The sequence below is a fragment of the Ambystoma mexicanum genome, chromosome 10 (genome assembly GCF_040938575.1).
Source record: "Ambystoma mexicanum isolate Mex_15411 chromosome 10, UKY_AmexF1_1, whole genome shotgun sequence".
In the NCBI taxonomy this organism is placed as follows: domain Eukaryota; kingdom Metazoa; phylum Chordata; class Amphibia; order Caudata; family Ambystomatidae; genus Ambystoma; species Ambystoma mexicanum.
Genome location: NC_090932.1, coordinates 773232325 through 773255725, shown reverse-complemented (window position 1 = coordinate 773255725; position 23401 = coordinate 773232325). Strand labels below are relative to the sequence as shown.

The 23401-nt window shown below is 42.8% G+C and overlaps 1 protein-coding gene across 1 annotated transcript in view; it reads right to left on the bottom strand.

Moving 5' to 3' along the window:
* The window catches only part of GMPS (guanine monophosphate synthase), a 995590-nt gene that overhangs the window by 634556 nt on the left and 337633 nt on the right, over nucleotides 1–23401 (bottom strand). The window contains exon 6 of the mRNA XM_069618429.1: nucleotides 8471–8664. Within this exon, the coding sequence (XP_069474530.1) occupies nucleotides 8471–8664 (194 nt within the window). The remainder of the gene's footprint in view (nucleotides 1–8470; nucleotides 8665–23401) is intronic.

Here is a 23401-nt window from a genome sequence, read left to right as displayed (position 1 = left end):
CTCCCTTGTGATAGTTTAACCATCTCTCTTAGCTACGGTAGGAGCTTGCAAGGTGTCTTTCTCTGCCTGTGAGCAAAGCCTAGGTGCTAGCTCCAAGCACTGCTAAAGGTCTCAACCCCTGTGCAGCCTGTGTCGTTGACTCATCCAGTCAATTCACCAAAGCTGGTGAATACTGCGCAAGCAGCCAAGCCAGTGCCAACATCTAACTACAGGTATTGAGACAGGCCTGCTCCCACCACCAAAAGATTAGAAGCTAGACCAGGAGGTCACTGCCTTAGAGCTCACCACTTCCACCAGTTTCACCTTCATGCCAACTGTATTTGTGGGTTAATAATATTTATCAATTCAGTAATGAACTTCACTACATCCCACCACTTAGGGAAATCGTGCTGCGAGGGTAACTGATCAGAAAAAGCGATGCAAAGTTGGGGGCCCATTGTCTCACTGGGCTCTTTTATGTGTTGGGTAGCAAAGCCGTCTTGAGTGCCAGTTGCTCAAATAAAGAGCCTAATCTCCATCTGCCATCATAAAAAAATGTTACATACCTGTGGTGTCAGGACACCGGCGTGTCCAAGAGGGATTTGAGAGTGATACTACTGACCAATTTAAGCTAGATCTCCCAGCATTGATTTCCTAACACTTCACTGCCATGTTCAACCTCCGGTCTGCATGACAGAGAAGGCTCTCCCAAGGACATTTCTTCTGAGGACCATGCCAATGCCACAGTCTTTCTTCAGCCACTCCCCACTGTGATCACCACCAGGCTCCGGACCATGTACCTCTGCTGGCCACAGTGAACACGGAGGGCCTCCCACTCCCTGATGCTCCCCCAACCTCCTCCAGTCGGCAGAGCCGCTACATTCCTCACTCCAAGGCCCCACTCTGGACTTCTGGCAGTGTGCCGCCATTGGGAATGACGGTCATGCAAGGCATCCCATTCCTGGATGTAGCCAGGCCACCAAAGCCACGTTACTTGTATGCAGCAAACGCCGGTCGCTAAGGGAAGATGCCCGGGTGCTCTGCTTGGGTCTCTTTTCCAGCAGCCCACATGGCCCTCTCCCTCCAGGCACCTAGAGCTCCTGCATCGTGCACCTAATGCAGGCCCAAAGCTTGCGAAACCAATATGTTTCGGTTATCAGGCCTACCCACTGAGGCACATCCACAGGAGGTGGCCGTGTTAATTCACGCTGAATGTATAACATCTGTGGCAGTGGGCTGCTTTAAAACTTAAAATTGCGGGTAGAAGGGAGAGCAACATGACTCATATCTACTCCATTAGTAAGCAAATCACGCTCCCAGGTCTGGCTTTTTGCTAACATGCTGGGAGTAGGTGCATAATTATGAGGAGAACTAAACTACAAGGCCCAGAATGCTAAGTGTTACCCGTTGAAAAGCAGGGAGTAGCTAAATAATGGCCACTTGCAGTTTGTCATTTGCAAAGTATTTTTCCTTGCGACAAAATTAGGTGGTTTGGTGTTGTGGCAAAATAATGTGTACCCAACTATTCAAAAGTTTGTAAAAATCAGGAAAAGAAGCCATGAAACATGCATGCGGGTTACGGCTCAATTAAGCACTAAACCTTAAACAGGAAGATATGTGCACACAGAAATCAAACATTTTAGCCAGAAGCTACAGCCATCAATAAGAAGCGGGAATCATGAACATTTCATAAACTCAGTGAAAGAGGATGGGCGATACACTAAAGGAATATTAAACACTTGCCAGGGATGGGGAAACTGAAGATAATGCAATTTATTGTTCTGAGCAAACGGTACTGGCTATGAAAAATAAAACTATGTTCTGGAATAAAATATGAATATGGTTTCCACAGCTACCGATGCATGTTCACTACTGTATCATTGAGCACTAGCAGTGTGTCTAATTAAATGAACATTACTGGTTCTTGAAGATTACATTATTTGTATGAACACATTTCATAAAAGTCAATTGAATGATGGGACACATGTTAAGCTAGATTTCCAACAAAACATAGTACCTCCACATAGATTCCTACAAGCTATGCACATAAAAATCAAAACAACAACATTTCCTCACTATTAACACTATCAAGCAATATCTATAATCCCAAAACATCCCCCCCATGAATACATCAAAATACAAATCACCCTATGTGAACGGTTAATAATGAAACAATATCAAATACCCTCACTAACACACACAAAACATCACAAAAGACAACAGTAAAAGAAGGAGAAAGAAAATAAAAAGAGGGGGGGTGGAATGTTATCTTCTCACACCCCCCTCCCTCTCTCCCACCATCTATCCACTACATCAATCATAAAGGGCATTGAACGGTCCCCATAACGAGAGAGATAGTTCTCCTCGTTACCACCATTGAGGTCTTTTCATATTTTGACAATCTGTAACTCCACCAACCAGTCATAAACAGTAGGTTTCTTCCTAGTCTTCCAGACCCTAAGGATCAGCTTCATCGCCACCCTCCCAGCCTCATCAATCCAGATGTTATGCTTCCTGGTGTTTACACATCTTTCTTTATGTAAGAGCAAGATTATATTCGCTGCTGATCGTTGCATACCGATTCAAAAAAATCAAATCAATTCTATCAACTATCTCCTTCCAAAAATGTTGAACTCTCGAGCAGTGCCAAAGTAGATGTAGAAGGGTAACTATCTCTCCCACAACTCCATCACAGTTCATGTGACCTTAATTTCAATTTGAACATCCTAACTGGTGTCCAATAGACTCTACCAACTATTTTCTGCCTAATCAAACGCAAATTCATATCCTTCCCCAAATTCATGCCTACTCTAAGAACATCTCTCCAATCAGTTTCCGAAATTACCACATTGAGATCACCTGACCAGACATCCTTTAACTCATTCCAAGCTACAACAGGTCCTATTTCCATGGGCATGAAACGCACACAAGTACGCACATACTCCTGTCCAATCACAGTTTACTGATCTCTGGTTTCTCCCCGAATGAGTCACCTGCCATACTTTTCCTTTGATTAATTAGAGAGATCAAATCCATATATTTATTCCGCTCCCTACTTCCTAAGTTATATTTACTTTGCATTTCCTCAAATCGCAGCAATCTATTCCCATCCAGCATATCGCTTAGATTCAAAATTCCCTTCTTAATCCAACTCCTCCCATTCAAACATCTATTATTAAATTGAAATGACTCATTATGCCAAATAGACGCATCTGGGCTGAAACCATAGCTCTGTCCATATTCTCCAAACCATGACCCCAATGCCTGCCTAGTCGCTATAATTGGTTGCAACTTTAGCTTCTTATTTGGCATTTTTCTAATAGTATAGAGATTTTCCAAGTAATAGGGAGCACACATTTCTCTTTCCATATGCAACCAAATCGGTCCTTTATCATTCTCCTCCTTAAAATAATACAAACTCTTCTGAAGTAGAAGGCCTTATAATACTTCACCAAATCAGGATAACCAAATCCACCCTCTTCAACCTTTTGTAGCAGAACATATTTCGGAATACGAGGTCTTTTACCTACTCCACACAAAAAGGATAGAAAAAGCTTTTCAATCTTCAGTAATTGCTTCTTATAAATTAATAAAGGAACGGATTGTATGATATATAATAACTTAGGCAACAGAACCATTTTGATCGCATTAATCTTTGACCATAAATGCAGGTTTAATCTTTCCCACTTTTTGATAAATAATCTATTAACATATCAATATTATATTGAATGATTTTATTTAAATCACCAATTATATGTATACCTAAATAGTTAAACACCCCCAGGAGACCACCTACAATGCCATGATTTCAAAATTCCCTTATCACATGTCCTAGACAAAGGAAAAATCTCAGTCTTGACCCAATTAACTTTATGTCCCGATAGTTTCCCCACTTCTTCAAACATTTCCTTCAACACAGATCCACATACTTCCGGGTTTCGACAACAGAAGCAACATGTCATCTGCATAAGACAATATTTTAACTTCAGTATTTCCCTTTAATCACCTTACATTGTCTGATGTATGCAGCTAATGGCTTTAACACCAGGTTAAACAAAAAAGGCAACAAAGGGCACCCTTTCCGTGTGCCTTTAGATAAAGGAAAGGACCCTGTAATCAACCCATTTACTAATACCTTAGCCCTAATATCACGGTGACTACAATCAATCATTTTCATAAACACTGGACCAAACCCCATTCTCAACAGCCCATATTCCATAAACTTCCAGCTAACCCCATCGAAGGCCTTTTCAGCATCAAAAAAACCTATAACCCCATTCGATTCCTTCCCATAATGTACCCCAATAACATTCAATACAGTTCTTATGTTATCATAACCAAACCGTCCTTGAGTAAAACCCACCTGAGACTCATCAATCATATCCCCCATACATGGCATTAGCCTATTCGCCCATATTTTAGTAAAGATTTTAAGTGCCACATTTAACAAAGAGATTGGCCTATAGTTCCCTCACCTTTTATGGTCTTTATCTAGCTTTGGAATTACAATGATCAATGCATCCTTCATCGAGTCACATATTATTCCTGACGACATAAATTCATTAAAGATCACATAGAATTGGTGACAGATGAGTTGCAAACCTCTGAAACAATACCATCTGGCCCTGGTGATTTTCCCTCATTCATCTGTAAAATAGCATTATAAACCTGAGCAACGTCAATCACCGATTCAAGTGTGGTTTTCTTTTCAGCAGATAATTGCGAAAGGGTAATTTTATCAAAGAAGTTTCTACCTAGGTCTTCATCACTAGGACATAGCTCCTCCCTATATAACCACTCATAAAAGTGCCGAAAATATTTACAAATGTCTATATTCCTGTGCAAAGTGTCCCCTTCTTCAGTTTGTATTGAAGTTACACACGTATCCGTCGCCATCCCTTTACGTTTATTAGCTAGCAACTTACCATTCTTATCCACAAATTCCCAAAACTACTGCTTTGTATAAAATAACCATCTTTCTGATAATGTTTGTATATGGTTCTTCATCTCGCCTTCTAGCTTTTTCAATTTAATTCTAGTTGATTCTGAATCTATAATTGCACAAGTCTTTTGCAACTCCTTAACCTCCTCTTCCATCTTTTTAATCATTTCTACATTTTTCTTCTTAGCATGATTAGTTCTGCTTATCAATTCTCCCCATAACACCGCTTCAAAACAATCCCAAACAGTTTGAACGTCTGCCGAACCTTTATTCTCGTCAAAGTATTTCCTAATAAAATCCTCCAACCCAGTAGCAACCAATGGATCATTAAGTATGTTTACTTGCATGCTTCACCTTTTCGATTTCTGCCCTGTATCTTATAAATGAAGCTGCATGTCAAGAAGTGCATGGTCCGAAATACCTCTCTTTAATATCTGAATTCAATGTCTGACTAACCAGTTTTTTTACTAATTAGAAAATAATCATCCGAGTATAAGTTATGGACTGGAGAATAAAATGAGTATTCTTCCTCACCATGGTGGAGTTCCTTCCACACATCAACAAGTCCATATTTAAATGTAAATATTTGTAGGTCCCCACTCATTTTCTCGCTATATCTAGACACTGATCTGCGATCCAGTTCGCTATCCATCTACACATTGAAATGACCCCCCAAAATTACTACTTCACCCTCCATTTTATCCAACAAAGTACTCAACAAACTGAAAAATTGCACATTCGGTGAGCATAGGGCATAAACCGTCCCAATAGTCACCTTCCTACCATCATAAAGTACATCATGCAATAAAATTCGACCTTCTTTTTTAATGGTCTTCTCTATTTTTATCGGCAATCCCTTCCTTAACATTATACTTAAACCTCTCGATCTGGAGTCATGATCATCTGAGAACACCTGCTAATATTTAAGACTCGTCAAATAACAGCCAGTTTGCTCACTTAAGTGCTCCTCTTTCAGGAAAATCACACCCACTCTACTTCTCCAAATCCTTGCCAACACCTTCCGTCTTTTAATAGCACTGTCAATCCCTTTCGCATTCCATGAGATAAGTTAACAGATTCATACCTGAACACTCTGTACCAGATTACATTTATAGCAACCTATAGAAAACCTACCACACCAATGTATCAACCTAACCCATACCACAAACTAGAAAGTGAGAGGGAGGTGAGAAAAAGAACAAGAAAACAACAGAACATCATAAGACTCACAAAAAGACTAACATTTAGAATCCAAGAATATTCTACATCTTGCAAGGTCCAACAGTCGTCAGATCGAAAATGAGTTAACATATATACAACAGTATCCTCGACCATACCTACCAGAAACCCTATGCCCCAAGAATCAGAAATGATATACAGTGTTACTAACCCTAACACATCATTACTAAATTAAGAACCCCCCCATTTCACATAGAGCTACTCTTTATCGAAACAAAACATATTCCTGGAGTTCTTGAGTACACATTCCAACTGAAAGTCACAGTTCCCCCAATCATTCCATTGTTTCGTTGTATTGTTGCAACATCACGACCCCACCCACCTTACATACATTCACTTCATCTTCTAAAAGCAATCGCCACCAACAATAACACACCATCTTCTCCCTTGCGCCAGTTATTCCCATCACATCATGAACAGGTGTCTTGAAAATCCAAATATAAATGAGATATCTATAACAGTCAAATACCCCAAGGAAAGCTATCTTCCACTCCAATAATATCTTACAATAATCCATTTGTACCACACTGAATTAGGAACCAAGATAGGTTCCAACTACCCTCTCTCCCTACCACCACAAGGACTCACCCAGACCCGAACCCCCACATTAGCATTTAAAATCAGAACAGTAAACATTACCTCTGCAAAACCACTAAACTCAGCTAATAAATGAAGGATGACAACATGCATCTCACTGGCAATAACGGGGTGAACACAGCCCTAAAATATGTCAGATTCACTCATACAAATTAAGAAGTACCTCAATATCCCCCTTTTGTATTTCCTCCTCCTTCCATCCATCCATCCATCCATCCACCCACGCAATCCCAAAATATGCTTCTGCATGCATATCAGTCGCTATAAAAGAGAAGCATTCTCCCCAAATCATAATCAGGATAGTGTCACTGTCTCCCCCATCATAAGGCCTTTTAATGCCAAATGTTTTTTACTGTGCGACCCCCCCATGAAACTGAAGAATGTAATTACCTCCCATATAGTTTGCCACCATACAGCATAACGCTAAACACATTAATTCACAATACCACCAGCTATTTCCTCCTTGCACACTGTGAAACCATCTCTTGCTGCAAAATTATCCCTTACATTCACTGGATTTCAAAGTGGCGGGTAGCATTGCACCAAGAATGTAAGAGGGCCAGGTAAGCCATAAGCAATCAGATACATGGGAGACGCAAAAAAAAACTGCTTGCCAGTACTAACCAGGTTAGGGTTTTTAAAGGACACTAAATCATTGCTTAATGTCTTAAGTACTACGGATCCAAGCAGAGTCACAATATGTAGACTTTTGTTTTCCAAGTACTCTTGTTACTATTGTAGGCTCTTCAATGGACTGCAAGTATACTATGGTGAAAATGAGCATGGAACATAGCAAATTGCATTATTTATTTATGTCACATTGATCTCTGCACTCACTAATCTGCAAAATTATGCATAGCAACTCTGTGAGAGTGTAAGATGGACAAGTTAAGACATTAAGTCATTCCCCGTGCATCACATAGTTTTACTGCTGACTTGTCAATAGTTATCCCTTGGCACAAGCTGCACTGATATCAGGACTGGCAGTGGTTTGACACAGATACACCATCAGGAAATATATAGTAAAGAGATTAGGCCATTTTTAATACCGCATGAAATGATTTGCAGTCTCAATTGAGTATTTACCTTTCAGAGATACTTAGAAATAACAATGGAACCCCACAACACAACGTTTGATGTTGCTGTGCTAGAGAGCTAGCTCAAAGAAATACTGGAGTATGGTTTTGGGAGGGGTGGGCTAGTGGTTGGAATGGCCAAAGGGAGCCACATAGACGAAAAATATTTATTTTCTAATAATGAGAGGTTTCTCTGTACATTCGAACGTGTTTCCTGGACTGCACATATAAAATGTAGATAGTCAATGTTCATGAATTTTAATAAAGATCCAATGTTGGAGAAACATTGTTTACTTATCAAGTCTTAGACCCAAAACAACATAAAAATGCAAGGTCTAGCAAGCAGTTCTAATATACATCTGTTTTTGAACTCAGGGCTGATCTGGCCACAGTTAAGCATTTAATGTAAAATTAAATAAATGTTCTGGTGAATTTGTAACCTCTAATTTGTTGCCGTTACAGCTGGGTGATGTTGTACGAGTTGCAATTTTAGTGAGCATTGGTGTAACAGTTTTATATTGTGCAAGTTTGTAAGATAGCACTGAGATTAGGTACCCAAAATGTCAATTTGATTGAAGGTGGGTAATGTCAGCACTTATTACATCAGCTACAAACAACCAAAATCAAAAACACTTACCAAAACCTTGGAAGCTCCCACTTGAACCTTTATTTCTCGAATGCAACTCAGTTCTCGATTCTGAACTGTGAAGGTGCCAGTGCACCCAGCAACATCAAATAGGAAATTCTTTAACATCACTTTTCCGTTTTCAGTAAGGCCAACTTCCGGGTGAAACTGTACGCCATACAGTTTTTTTGCTTCATTGGCTATTCCTTTTGAAATGAAAAAAATAGAGTGATTGAAAAATTGTAATGTATTTAAATCAAGGCGGTCTCTCATTGCACATTTACACTTCTTTTACTAACAAGAAAGGCTTTTTTAGTCAGTTAATTCTCCCGTGGGTAGGTACTTGTTAGTTCTTGTTGGCCAAGATGCACCTAACTGGTGTGCTTAAAACAAATCATGCACCTGTTCAGAACTCAGATTGCAACCGTTATTTTAATCCGTTCCAAATAGTACATCTGATACTTCAAGCTAGAAAGGGATTGGCAATGAGATCTTGGGATTGTCATTTGAAGACTACTTGCTAAATAATATGATGTGTTTCTAATCTATTAATGCACTTAATCCTGCCTACAACACCTCTTATTGTGACTGTAATTTGTTTTTTTTTCCTTTACTCCTCTTCATGTAAAAGTAATAATTGTATACAGCTTTACAGCAGCCCCCCCTTCCTGTGTCTTTAGGGTACTCTTTAAGGTACGTTTTAATAAGGTAGTAAAGTGACTAAAATGCAACTCGTGCCTTCTCGTAAAATAACCTATGGGTCTTTTGGGTTCTGTAATGAAACTGATAAACATGCCTAACACTCTAAAACATTATCGCAGAATAGTCGATTTTAAAACCAAAAGGCTAACATTACGACAACGACAATTTTGAACATCCTTAGGCAGTTAGAAAAGGCTAATATTTATAGCAGAATCAAAAACCTACAAAGATTAGTGCGACCAGCTCCAGGATAATTTCAGGAGCAAAATCACCTCTATTAAAGGATATTAGACAATAAGAAATGTAACAATCAACAGCCACAGCGATCCATGGTACTTTACAGTAGTAAAGGAATGTGCAAAAAAAATGTCATGCCAAAAACAAACGATATCATCAACTGTTCATTCCAAGTGCGAGTCATCCCCCAGCCTCTGAAAATAAGCCTTGGTTACACCAGTGCTGAAAACGCCTACTCTCGACCCAGCCTCCAGTGCCAACTACTGCCCTATCCAAGTCCCGTTAACCATGTTCAACTTAGTCTCCTTAATCCAACTCCAGCCTTTACCATGGAACACAGATTCTTGGGCGACTGACTATGCGGCTTTAGGCCTCATAGGGGCGCAGACCACACTTCTGGACATGAAAAACAACTCACTTCATATCCACAATGGAGATGCAGGCTGCTTAATGCTTTTAATATCATGAGCATTCAATACCCTTGCACAAACAGTTCTGACGAGACTCAAGAAAGTATTGGGAGTACTGAAACTATAAGCATCTGGATCAACTCTTTACCATGAAATGGGCACTCGAGTGTCAAACTGGACTACTTTGAGCCTGTTGTCTCCATGGTCATATGGGTATCCCCAAGGCCCATGCTCGTTGCTGTTGCTTTTTAACATGCATATTTTAAAACCTTTAACAATCTTGTGATATGAAAAGTTTCATTTTACAAATATGCAGACGGTACACAGGTCATCTTTAGACTCCGGAAAAGAAGCAACACACAGCGGGTAGTTTACATGTTTTACGGAATCCAATTATGGATGCAGGAAAGTTGGTTGATTTGAATAAATCCAAGACAGTTAATTTCAACATCAGGGAAGGCAGAACCTCAATCTAGACAGAAACATGTCCAATTTAACCAGATTGAAACTATTATTCCTACATATCATCAAGAAGAAACCCTGGGTGTCATTCTGGATTTCTCCACCATAAGATGCACCAACTATTGCATCATGCTATTACGCCAAATAAGCCCTACCTATCGCAGAGTAACAGAGCCATTATAGCTCATGCCAATGATGGAGCAAAACAAGACCACTAAAATGCCTTACTTCAATGAGCCCCCAGAAATGTGTATATCGAGTACAAAGCAAATACTTCTGCAAGAACAGTAACTGCCATAGAAGAACAAGTTACTTACCCCAGATAATCTTCTTTCGACTGGATGTTCCGCCCACGTATCCTCATCTTAGGATATACTGCTTTCCAGCTTTAACTGCTTCTGAAAAATATTTTCAGCAGAGGGCGCTCTGCATCAATGCGGTCGACTCTGTGTCCCTGTAGGACTTCCATCATGGAATCGACATTGTCTGTGTATATATAGCACGTGCAGCGCCAGTTTCCTTCAGCTCTGTTTTTACACCTTCCTCATGCAGAATTAGCACGCTCATCGAGTCCTAGACAGTAATAAACTCTAAATGAGCGTAAAACGTAATGACAGGAAATTCTACAGCGGAGTCGCATGGGAGGGGCGATGAGGAATACATTGGAGGAACATTCTATCAAAAAAACCTTTCCCAGGGGTAAGTAACTTGTTCTTCGAATGGATTGTGTCCTCCCATGTATTCCTGATCTTTGATAGACTCCCAAAGCAGTGTTAGGCTTTGGAAGAGGGAATACCAGTTTCAAGATTTGTCATGGATCATGTATAAGACTATATTCATCCGCTAGCCAGTGAGGAGGATTTGGGAAAGCACACCGTAATGCTTTGTAAAAGCCGGTATGGCCGACCAGGTGGCTGCTGCACAAATGTCTTTTATAGGCACCACTCTATGAAGAGCGGTAGATGGTGCCATGCCCCTTGTCGAATGGGCTCTTAGACCTTCTGGGGCACCTATCCCGGCCACTCTAGCACTAGGAAATAGCCAGAACTATCCATCTGGACAGAGTTTAGTAATTGGAAGTCCCCGTTTATGTCCAGTGTACCCAATGAAAAGCTGGTCATGTTGACGTATATGTCATTTGACAAATGTAAAAGCTCAAAGCCCTTCTAGGATCAATCTTATGTAGCCTTTCCTCTTCCTTACCCGAATGAGGGGATGGATAGACAGTTGGTAGAACAATTTTCGGGGCTAAATGGAAATCCCACAACATTTTTGCCAAACCAGAAGGTTTATCCCCAAGGACAGTAATGGCCCAAAATGTCGCCCTTAGAATTCCGACTCCCGTAATTCCGACTCATTTTTTGGACCCCCCCCTTTAGACGACATATGTGGGGATGGGGTATGGTATATACTAGTAGCATGTGGGTGCTGCGGGGGGTCTCCCCCCGCATATGTATGTGGTGTAAAGGGGGTTTCAAAAATTTGAAAAAGTCCATTTTCGGCCATCCAAATTCCGGGGGTCGTATCGATCACATAGATCAGGGGCATACTAGATAGGGCCTGCAACTCACTCACCCTGCGGGCTGATGTTAATGCAACTAACAGAATGGTTTTAAACGTTAGCAGTCTTAATGGACATGAGTGGAGTGGCTCTAAAGAAGCATAAAGCAGAAATGTTAATACCAGATTAAGATCCCAAACTGGGACTTGAAAAGGTATAGGAGGGAACACATTAGTGAACCCTTTTAAAAATTGTATAATGAATGGTATTTTGAAATATACCTCTTCCGAAGTGCGCTTGAAGATTGAAAGCACTGCCAAGTATCCTTTAATGGTCCCATTCTGGAGCCACCGATTAGACAAACTTAACAAAAGACAACACCATATGTGTATTGCATTGAAAAGGGTCCACATCCTTTTCCCTACACCAGATGCAGAATTTGTTCCAATGGCAGTGGTATAAGGATTTTGATGCTGGCCAAAAGCAAAATCTCATTACGTCGTCCATGCGGTCTCAATCCTTATATCTCAGCCTCTCAGAAACCAATTGTGAAGGTGGAGTGTCTTGACCTCTGGACGGAGAACCCAACTAGTCTGTCGTGAGAGAAGGTCATCTCTTTGTAGAAGACGCATTGAAGGGCAGATGGACATGTCGAGAAAGTTTGGGTACCATGTCCTCCTGGCCCAATCCGGAGCAATTAGGATCATGGATTTCCCAAACTTTCTCAACCTCCTTATGTGAGGAATGACAGGGATTGGAGGAAACTAGTATAGAAGTGGAAACTCCCAGTCCACTACGAGTGTGTCCCCTAGAGCTCCTCTTAGGGGAAATTCCCTGGAGCAGCACAGTTCACACTTCTGGTTGACAATGGTCGCCAATAGATATACGTGGGGCTTAGGGGCTTCCCCAAACATCTCTTGAAGGACTTCTTGAGCTAGTCCCCACTCGTGGGAGACTATGGCAAACGCTATGAGCAGGCAGAGCACAGTGTTCTCCTCTCCGGCTAGGTGAACTGCAGATAGGGAGATTCCTCCTTCAATTGCCCCGAACCAGAGCTACATTGCCTCTCTGCACAGTGGTAGTGATCCTACGCCTCCTCTCTTGTTGAGGTAGTACATGGCCATTGTGTTGTCAGTCATTATCAGGACATTATTTCCTCGTACAGAAAGGCCTTCAGCGTTAGTCGGATCGCCCTCAGCTCCAAAAGGTTGATGTGTCATTTGGACTCCGATGGAGAACAACAACCGCTGACTGTCAGATCGTTGGCGTATGCTCCGCACCCTGTGAGTGGGACGTCCGTAACTACTTTTCTCTCCGACCATGGTTGCCTTCAGTATATTGTCCTCGCAGGCCTACCACAGAAGATCCTGTGCGACCCGGTTTGGAACCTGAAGTAAGTGTGACATTTTGCCCGAGAATTGAGACCACTGCGTTCTGAGGGCACATTGAAGGCCTCTCATTCTCAGAGAGCCTCTGGAACCAAGATAATGCGGATGTCATGAGGCCAAGCAACCTCAAAATGTCGAAGGCCGGAAGACGCTGGGCTCTCTGGAATTTGGTAACCATCTGCAGAATGTGTTGCGCCCTCACCTCGGATGGCAAGGCTTTTCCCAAGGATGCATCCAGGACCACTCCAATGCACTGGAGTGTTTGAGATGGTATTGTGCGAGACTTCATGTAATTGAGGGAGAAGCCCAGTCTGTGGAGAGAGTGGCAGGCTATGCCGAGATGTTCCATGAACTGTTCGGGAGACCAAGCCCTGATGAGCCAATCATCCAGGTAGGGGCAGACGTTAATCAGCCCCCCCCCTTTCCAGAGACTTGCTGCCACCACCGCCATTAACTTGGTGAAAACCCTTGGGGCGGAGGTCAACCTAAATAGCAGAACTCAAAACTGATCATGAGAACCGCCAACTGTGAACCTCAGGTACTTTGTGTGGTAGTGATCGATTGGCACATGAAAGTAAGCATCCTGAGTTGGAGGGCCTGAAGGGTCTGAGAAAGTGTGACCATTTTGAACAAGTCCTTCCTGAGGAAGTTGTTCAAGTGTCTCAAGTCAAAATGGGTCTCAATCCTCTGTCCTTCTTGGGGATTAGGAAATAGGAAGAGTACCACCCTCTGTTCCTCTCCGTCACAGGTGCTGGTTCTATAGCACCTTTCTCTAGAAGGCTGAAAATTTCCTGCACAAGGAACGGATCTGGAACTCTGAAAGAGTGGCTCTCCGGTGGATGGTCCCGAGGCCTCTTTAGAAAGGGGAGGCAGTACCCGGGATACTGTTTCCAAACGCCCATGCATCTGAAATAATGCCTCAGTATTCTTGCAGATGCAGTGAGAGTCTGCCTCCAGCCAGGGTCTTGCGGGTTAAGGCCTCAGAGGTATTGAGGTGGCTGAAGCAACGGCTGATGGTAAAGTAGCCGTTGCTTATGCAGGCTTTGCACCTCTCCCTCATCCAACACGAGGGACTCTTCTCTGACCCCTTTGACTCACCCAGTCCTCTCGCCTTTCCAACTGTGTAAAAGCCAAAGAACTTACCTCTCCAAGATGATCCACTGGGTTGTGGCTGTCCGATGGTGGCCCAAGGGATTTGGTGCTGCCTTTGATGTCTGCAGCTTCTCCAAGCTTTTGTCAGCTTTGCTACCAAACAGCTGGGTGCCATCAAAGGGCATGTTGAGGATCCTGGACTGCAGGTCCGGTGCAAAATCTGACTTGCTGAACCATGCAAATCTGCATATTACGGTGCTTGCTGCTATGGCTCTGCTGAGGCTATCAGCCAAGTCCAATCCTGATTTTAGAGACTCGCACAAAGCCTCCCTGCCGTCTCTTACAATGCTCAGGAAGCCGTCTCTCTCTTCCCCTTCGGGAATAGGGTCGGTCGCCATAGCTACACAGTCCCACAGGGTGAATGTGAATTTTGCTAAAGCGCAAGTGGCATTTGCAGACTTGTGCACCATGCTTCCAGAAGAAAATACCTTTCTTGCCCAAGCATTGAAATGCTCATCATCCCTATCTGGTGGGATAGTAGGGTATGCAGGCTGTTTAGAGGTAGATATTGCTACCTGAACTAGGCTTTAAGGTGGTGGGTGTTTTTGACAGATAGCTAGGCTTGCTACTATATGGCCTGTATTTCTTGGTGAGGTTTTTGTTCACTGCTGGGCTCGGCTCAGGAACTTCTCAATTTGCCATAACCCTTTTCTAGAGAGCTACATGAAAAGGAAGTATGTGAACCTTTTGTGGATCTTTATCCAGAATATCTGTTAGGTCATCTTGCTCGAACAGTGGAGCAGGCACGCCCCATCCCAGAAAGTCAAAGGCTCTAGTCATCAGGTGCCTATAAGAAACATCAGTATGGTCTGCTGGGTCTGTCTTGCCAAATTCCATCTCAGGTGAAGTGTGGACCCCACTAGCGGATTGCACATTTTCATATAAATCCTTTAGCCTGGATTCTTCGGAAACAAGGGTTTCTGGGACAATCAGTGTTGCCGAATTCCATTCCAAATGGTGGAGTATCGTGGCCTGAAGGTTCGGAATTCTCATAAATTGAAGATAAAAGACTTCAAGAAAACTTTCTTTGGTAAAGGTTTGTAAGATTTCTGAATTTCCTTCGGCTTAGAAGGTAAAGGTGTTGATGATTTACGCCCAAGGCGTCGATGGCGTCAACGTTCGATGACTTTTCTGTCGATTTGGTCATCGGTGGTGTTAGGCAGAGTTTGTATGCAGTACCCTTTGGGACCACTACAGACAACTAAGACTACAAGTGTAAGCAAAACCAACCTTTGGTAGAAGTCTGTACTACACAGTTTGTGGTAGCAGAGCCGAGCAGCCAGGCTTATCTCAAGAGGGAATGTGAGCTTGTAATGAGTTTACACAAAGGTCTACAATTACAAGTATTCAAATAGACTCTTACACTCAAGGTTTCTTGATAAAACACTTATGAACTTATTTCACAGTCAGTTAGAAAACATTCAATAGAAGGAGGAAACAGATCACACAAAAATATACTTCAGTACTTGATACTGTAGGATTATGAGGCATTTAACTACTTTGAAGGAGGAGCAAAATGGCATTCAGAGTACTTTAAAGTAGGAGGAAAAAGGCATATGTTAATAAAATGAAGGTTAAAAGTATTCTTAGACCGTGCAAATGTTTTGGGTTCACATGAGGAGTTGATTCAATGCAATAGGTTAGGCCAAAGTCAATGGGCTAAGTCTTGTATAGGATAAAGCAGTTCTGGTCGTTAAGGGAAAGGTCTTTGCCAAAGTTCTCAGAAGTAGTTTGTAAAAGAAAGAATCATATGTTGGGTCACAAGCTGATTGGGCCTGCAGGTTGGGAAAGTTTCAACCACTTTCACTGCGATAGGTAAGTACTCTGAGTCTCGTTTCACAGTACCTTTACAATTGAAGAAAAAGATGCAGCGGAAGACTTCTGTTACTGGCAGTTCCTGCAGATCTCGCTCTTCCTCAGTCGTGGCGACAAGAGGGAGGACATCGGGGGACTCCTGCACTGCACGGGACTGGTCCAAAAGCTGGCAAAAGGCACTTCTTCGATACCAGTAGCTGCAGACAAGCATACAAACTGGTTTCCCTCTCCCTGGTTATTCGGTTTCCTGCAGCACTCTGGGGAAAACACAACCGGCTCTGAGAATGGTATCCAGGTGGCTTAGTGTCGAGTTGATTGGTCCCACCAACTCAAAGGGAGAAGTTTTCCTTGCAGGGCATCTCTGTCGAGATGAACTTAGCGATTCGGACCTGCAGCAGGGCTTCAACGGGCAAACCAACGGTCCAGGAGCTGCAGCAGCCGTCCTCTTCAAGCTCGTCTTCAGTTCTTTCGTTCCAGTGATGGACTCTGCCTTCCAAGCCAAGAGACTTGCCTTTTATCCAGTTTCCTCCGTTTCATTTCAACATAGCTGCCCCTCCCACAGCAGGGTGGCTGTCCTTGCCGGACAGTCAGCCAGCTAGCCAATCACACCAGAGTGCATTTGGGTCTCCTAGGAGACTAAGCACAGGGAGTTTCAGGCACCTCCCTCACTTCCTGCCCACCCCAGACACTCTGGCACCAGAGGCGGTCTTCAGTCTTGAAGCCCGCCAAAGGCGATGAAACATAGGTACCAAACCTGGATTGGCACACAGAGAAACTCTAGAAGGACCTTTCCAAAAGGAAATGGCAAAAAAAAGAAGAACGGGACCTGTTTAAACAAAGGGGGCTCAAATGCCATCTTGAAAAACATGGTTCCCGCGATTTAACACTACCAGTGTTCGCGGTCGGGAAATATCATGGTAGTTTGCTGTAAAACCACTGCCGCCAGCCATTCGAGAGGAAAGGGTAGCATTTGACTGCTACATGAGTATCTTGACACAGTGGATACTGAGTATCCCCTCCAGCACTCTATTGTAAGATAGGGTGTGCTGGGACTAGGAATTTGAAAAGACTAGTAAAGTCAATTTCACTTTACATTCTCTGGGAAACAGTAGTTTATCCCAGAGAAGGTATTTAAACCTTGGGAAAGACTGAAAGGTTTCCCTGTGCCACTGCACTGAGGGTGCTGTGTGACACATGAAAAGGTGATGCCTATGGAGTTGTCTAAAACTCCATATCAAAGAACACAAGAGTAAAACGCACATCACAATACATGAGAGAGTGGGGAAAAGACTCACACTCTCCAGGTAAAAAAAATCAAGTCCTCAAATACCAGCAAAGTTGTTGGGGGTCTCTAAGCTGAAGGGAATCAGCACATTCTTGAGAATTCTTCATAACAGGCGGAACCCTCGACGGGCTTCACCCTCGACTCAAAAAAGTGACGATTTATCGATGTGGCGAAATCTCAAACGGTCTTGAGGGGGTCTCCAGCTTACTTCCAGGGATCGAGGGGGCACGAGATGCAGCCTTAGGCCTTTCCTGGTCTGCCTTAGGTGGCTAGACAGGAGCATGGCTTTTTTACCTTCTCCTTTGATGGGGGGGGGGGGGGGGGGGAGGTCGCAGACTCTTTCTCAAAGATTTTCAACATTTCCAGTCTGAAATGTTCCCACTTAATGGGAGTAGAGGATTTAGTTGGACAGGTTATACTTCTCTCAGAAGAGGAATCAGATGGAAACGAAGAGGGATATTTATGATGCCTTTTCTTCCACTTCCTCGAAGTGGACGAGGATGGTGGGACCCGCTGCTGAAACGTGAGTTTTTTTGACCTTTTTCTTTGAGGTGGGTCACTTTTCGACTCGTTCGATGATTGTTTTTTCAATGGAGTCCTCCAAGGGGATTTAGTAGGGGGCCTACCCACCGCTAGTTTCCCTTTACGCTCTTTCATAGACTTACCAGTCATAGACTGACAGAATTCACATTCGGCTGTCCTATGCGCCAAGGCACCACAGACATATCCGATGAGGGTCCGTGAGTGACATCTTGGCGCCGCAGTTGTAGCACTTTTTGAACCCGGTCTTTGGGGTGGAAAGTGCTGAAGACGAGACCTTCACACTTAGTTTTCTCACAGAAAAAAATGAAGAGTGCCGTAATTCTTCAAAGCGTTCGTTGAAAAACAGAAATGAAGCCAACGAGTGCTGCGGGTGCTGTATATATACAGACGATTAAGTAGACTCCAGGATGGAAGCCCTCAAAGGATATTGAGTCGACCGAATTGGCTCACAGCACTCTCTGCCGATAAAACAAATTCAGAAGCAGATGAAGCTGGACGATATAAGATGAGGAAGATGTGGAAGGACAGAATCCATTCGAAGGGATCACACTTAGTTTGGCTGTGCTGCCCCTTTTAGGGTAGGGCCAAACTTGATTTGCATACAACCTTTGCCCTTCTGTAATGGCATGGCAGTCTGAAATGTATGAAAGGCGCCCAGAGATTCACAAGTGGTTTTTAAATCATTCACAACTTGCCAGTGATCATTTTTCAGTGGTTAAGTAACTATTGTGACAATAGCCTCATTAAGTCAAGTGGCTAGTAAATATGTTTCAGTTCTTATTAAAACTAGAAACCATATGGGAAAAGGTAATTGGGGATGCAAGTTGTTAGGAAAGATTTTCTTTCTGCAATTTTCCCTCCATAGATTTATCTGGCACCACATTCTTTCTGCTTTGTTTTTGATCCTGACCTTCTGAAGGGAAGTAAAACCTTCAGGATCACTCCCCTTGCCTTTTGCCAATTTGTTATGGGGGAAACTGAATAGTCCTTCAGATTGTCAGTAGTAGGAAACGGTTTCCCTTTTGAATTATTATATTTTTACAGTGCATACAGCACCTTGTAGTGCAGTGTAATAAAGATACCTTTGTATCTTCCTAAAGCTGTTGGCAAGAGTTACATTTTTTACTCAAGAGACCACATCACTTCAGCCCTAAAAACACTACACTAGCTCCCAGTCAAACATCGCATCACCTTCAAAACAATGTGCATAACACACAGGGCAATCAGCGGACAAGGAGCTGAATTCCTGCTAAAGAAATTGATCTACAAGCCAACAAGACTCCTCAGATAAAGCAACAAAATCAGTCTGGAAAAGAAAACCATATCTTATGAAAAAACCTGGGGCCTCCTCCTTCTCCCACTTAGCCACAAAAACCTGGAACATCCCCCGAAAGAAATAAGAAACACCAAAGACCACCTACAATTCAGAAAACTACTAAAAACCTATCTCTTCAACAACAGATTCAAACTGAAAAAAACCAAACCACCAAACGGGAAACACAATGAAAGGATGACAAATCTAGGACGACAGTGACAACATGTAGAATAAAAGAAAGAATCTCCTACTACAACAAGAGAGATGACGCTAAGTCTAAAAGGACACAAGCGACACCCATGAGGACAGAATCCAGCATCCCTAGCCAACTCCCAGCGAACAACCTTCACCCATCTCGATAAATGGCACTATAGATCATACCTGTATAAAGTTGGGTGAAAGTTAGCATTTGCCATACTAACTAAGCTTTAGATATTGGTTATTGGTATAGGGGCATTGACAGGAGAGCTGTGAATAAAAGGTAGACACCGCCCACCCCCACCTTGCCACCTTCCAAAAGTGGTGGGAGCAGCAACATGAATGAGCAACCAAATAAGATGATTAATGCCCCACAGCCCCAAAACCTGGGGGGAGAAAACCTGGGCCAGGCGATGCCGCCCTCCTAGATTGGGAATGCTTCTGGGCTAGACTGCAAGGGACGCACAAACGCCTGTCCACCCCACTTACAAACAGGGGTCACGTAGGCAGCCGGTGTTCAAGTTGGGCAAGTTATGCATGCGTACGAATGCACTATGGGAAAAGGGCCGTGAGTATCGTACAGCCCTGACCTGGACGTAGACACGGAGATGCCCAAACACCCCACCTGATCAGAAACACAGAAATTTAGCGCCTCACTTCAAAACAGCAATGCCAAATAACCAACCCACTAACAACCTCACCCTCTGCATACACCTCAAATTCTAACCAAACAACCACAAACCTACAACACAACAATCCGCACAGACTTCACTACACTGCAACAACAAAACAAAGCACACAGACCCGCACAACGTCTCGACAGTATAACACCCCAAGCCCAGCCAACGGAATTCCGGGCTGAGGCCGCCAACAGCACATCACTGCTCTCTTGCACTTCTCCAGCTGATCCCCACCAACACCCCCTCCCTCAACCCCCCCCCCTTTTTTTCAGAGCCGCCAGAGCACCATGGGACCACTCCGGTGGTGATAGTGCGTGGTACAAATATACTTTAACATCTATACTTTCCTATAACTGCATTTTCCTAATGCAGTACACAGCACTTTCTGTGCAGAGTTGCTGGGGTGCCCCTTAAGCTCCCCTTTTATGTTCTCTTGGTGTCTTTGTGTAAACTACTGTTCCCAAGGGTAGAAGGCTACTTCTTAGCTGTTCTACAATCCCTATTGTGAGATCAGCAAACCTCACTATATGTGGAGTGGCCTGAGTGGGCAAGGCCCATGCAAAATCTATAAATGCCCACTCAGCAGCACTGTGGGCATTTATAGATGTTAATGTCAGTGCAGTGGGCCGAACTACATTAGCTAGAGGCCCCACTTGTGAGACAAACCTGTCTACGCCTCTGCTGAGGAGATACATAGTATCCCCGCTCTCACTGCTCTTGTAACATTTATGTTACAGTGACAAGCTTACTATTATGGCTGGTGGCAGTGGACGTGTTCTACTGACTTGTGTGATTTTTACTTGCAGATTGTCAAACCAGCCACGGTAATGCACAGAAGGATCACCCTTCATACATAATGGTGGCATCATTCTTTTTTTGCTTGTCCTTTCTTGGTCCTTCTGCGATCCTGGGCGGGGGAGGTCCTGGTTAGTTTCTCGTACTCGGCGGGAAACATTTGTGTAGCCCACTGAGGCTCCAGAGTATCTGTGAAGACAGGAAATGAGTGAGCAGTCCAAAACTCTGCAGTCCCTTGTCTTCTGGCTTGAACCAGTCGCAACTGGGAGGCTGGTTGTCAGTCATCCCCCAAAGTCTGAATGTAGCAGGTGTGCCGATTGGCTGGGTTCCTACACAAATGTCCTGGATCTGGAAGCTGAACGAGCACTGGAGATACCTACTGTGCAACAGCTGCGTGTACCAATCCCTTCTTTAATGCCACCTGGCAGTCCCGAAGATGGCGACTCCGACTCTTGGACTGGTGGGACCAATCAGTCTTAAGACCTGCATTTCGAGCCATCCCACAATGAGATGCGACCTTCCTGGTATGCAAACCTCCAATACCCAGGGACCTCGGCCGAGTGAAGTGCAACGTCTTCCCATGAACAATCTCGTTAAAATTTCGGTGGACGCATGTTGGAACTCCAGAAGCAAAACTCCAATCCTTGAAGTCCCCTCATCAGAATGCTGGACCGAGATGAATAGATAAGACAACAACCGTTCCACATCTGGTACCTTAAAAAGGGCACCAAATCCACAGAGCCGCGAGAAACACAGAAGAATCTTTTGTTGGGAGCCTTTTCTGTTGAGTGTTGCTGCAAGTTCCCATCCAATGCCCTTTCTTTCGTCACTACTGCCAAGAATCTAGAGACCGGGTCCTGTGCTGCTGCATCATGAAGGAGTCCGTCTACAAGCTCTTCTTCACTGCTGAGGTACTGTGTGGCTGAGGGTAATACTTATCAATATAACGAAACCTTCTGACTGCTAGTAGAGGCGTAATAAATAGAGAGCGTCAAGGAGGAATAACTCACCTTTGATTATTTATTCATCAATTATAGGTACAATATTCACCAACAAGTTAGTTCTGAAAGTGCTGCAGTGTACATCTCTAATATCATCAACACAAATGACATACAAATGCATACATTTAAAAATCTAACAGTAAAATCAAACCCTGAAGTGCGATACCAAAGTGTTACAGTGCATGTGTAAACATCTAATTGTAATCAACTCCACTGTTAATTTGCAAAAATGCAGCTAAACGTCAGATCTTGTAGGGACCTAGCGTTACTGCATGTGCTCAACAGGTTTTGTTCCTTGACTGCACAGTACATCTGTGGAACTTCGTCAGGGGCTTGTAGTCCTTTCAGTAAACTGTGGTGATATAGCTGCTGGCAAACAGTTTGTCAGCAGCAGGCAGCTCTATGGTGCTACAGGCCTTACATTCTATTGACCCTCTTCTGGGATCAAATCTTAACCCATCAGTTGATTATTAATGAAAAGTCAGGCTTATCATGTTGCCAGCTTGACTTAACCAGGCTGTTTTTATTAGCCCTACACTATGGAGCAGTTTGCAGCCACTCGATTGTAGCCATCCAGTCCTCACTGTGAATGAAAACAACCAAACACTGAACAACTTACTGTCTTTCTGAAAAGTCTTATAGACTTCTTGCTTACCTTAGAATTGTGTTCCACTATTCTGAAAAGTAACATTCATATAACTACATATTCCTGAAATAGAATAAGTGCAAGAATGTATTACCAATACAGTTTCTCACCTTGAACATGCTATTACTCTAAATGTGTAATACTCCGTTTTTACTTACCTTTGAAGCGCATACTGCAAGTCTGAAAAGTGACTCATAAATTATTGCTTACCTTTCAATTGTGTTCCACTATTCTAAAAAGTAATATGGGTGTAACCATAACAATAAGAAGAATGTTACGTATGTTGCAAAGTACCTTCTTGTACAATTGTTGCTATAATTATTATTGGTATTTTTATTTGTATTTAATCAAAAATATTTTTTACAAAAATAGACTATTTATAGTAATTATATTATTCCTGAAACTGAATAAGCAACATAGTTATCAATAGGGTCTGCTTGCCATGAATTACATACTGTGATTCTAAAAGTCTACTAATAAGGTTTTACTTCCCTTAAATAGCATACTGTCCATTCTAAATGTGTAAGACTAGGTTTTACTGACTTTGAACTGCATACTGCTATTCTAACTAAGTATTATACTTTGGTTTACATACCATAAGTAAGGTTTTGGTTTTAGAATTGGGTTTATGCCTAAAGAATTATCTTTACCTATGTATATATAAAATAAACCATTATTTTTACAATGTATCATTTCTTTGAACCTTATGTATGCTACAAGTTCTTTGTACCTCTCTATTGCCCTCTCTCCCTCCTAAGAGAAGCCTGGCTGCTTTGTCATTGCTACCAAATATAATCTCTGGTGGTTCAGCCT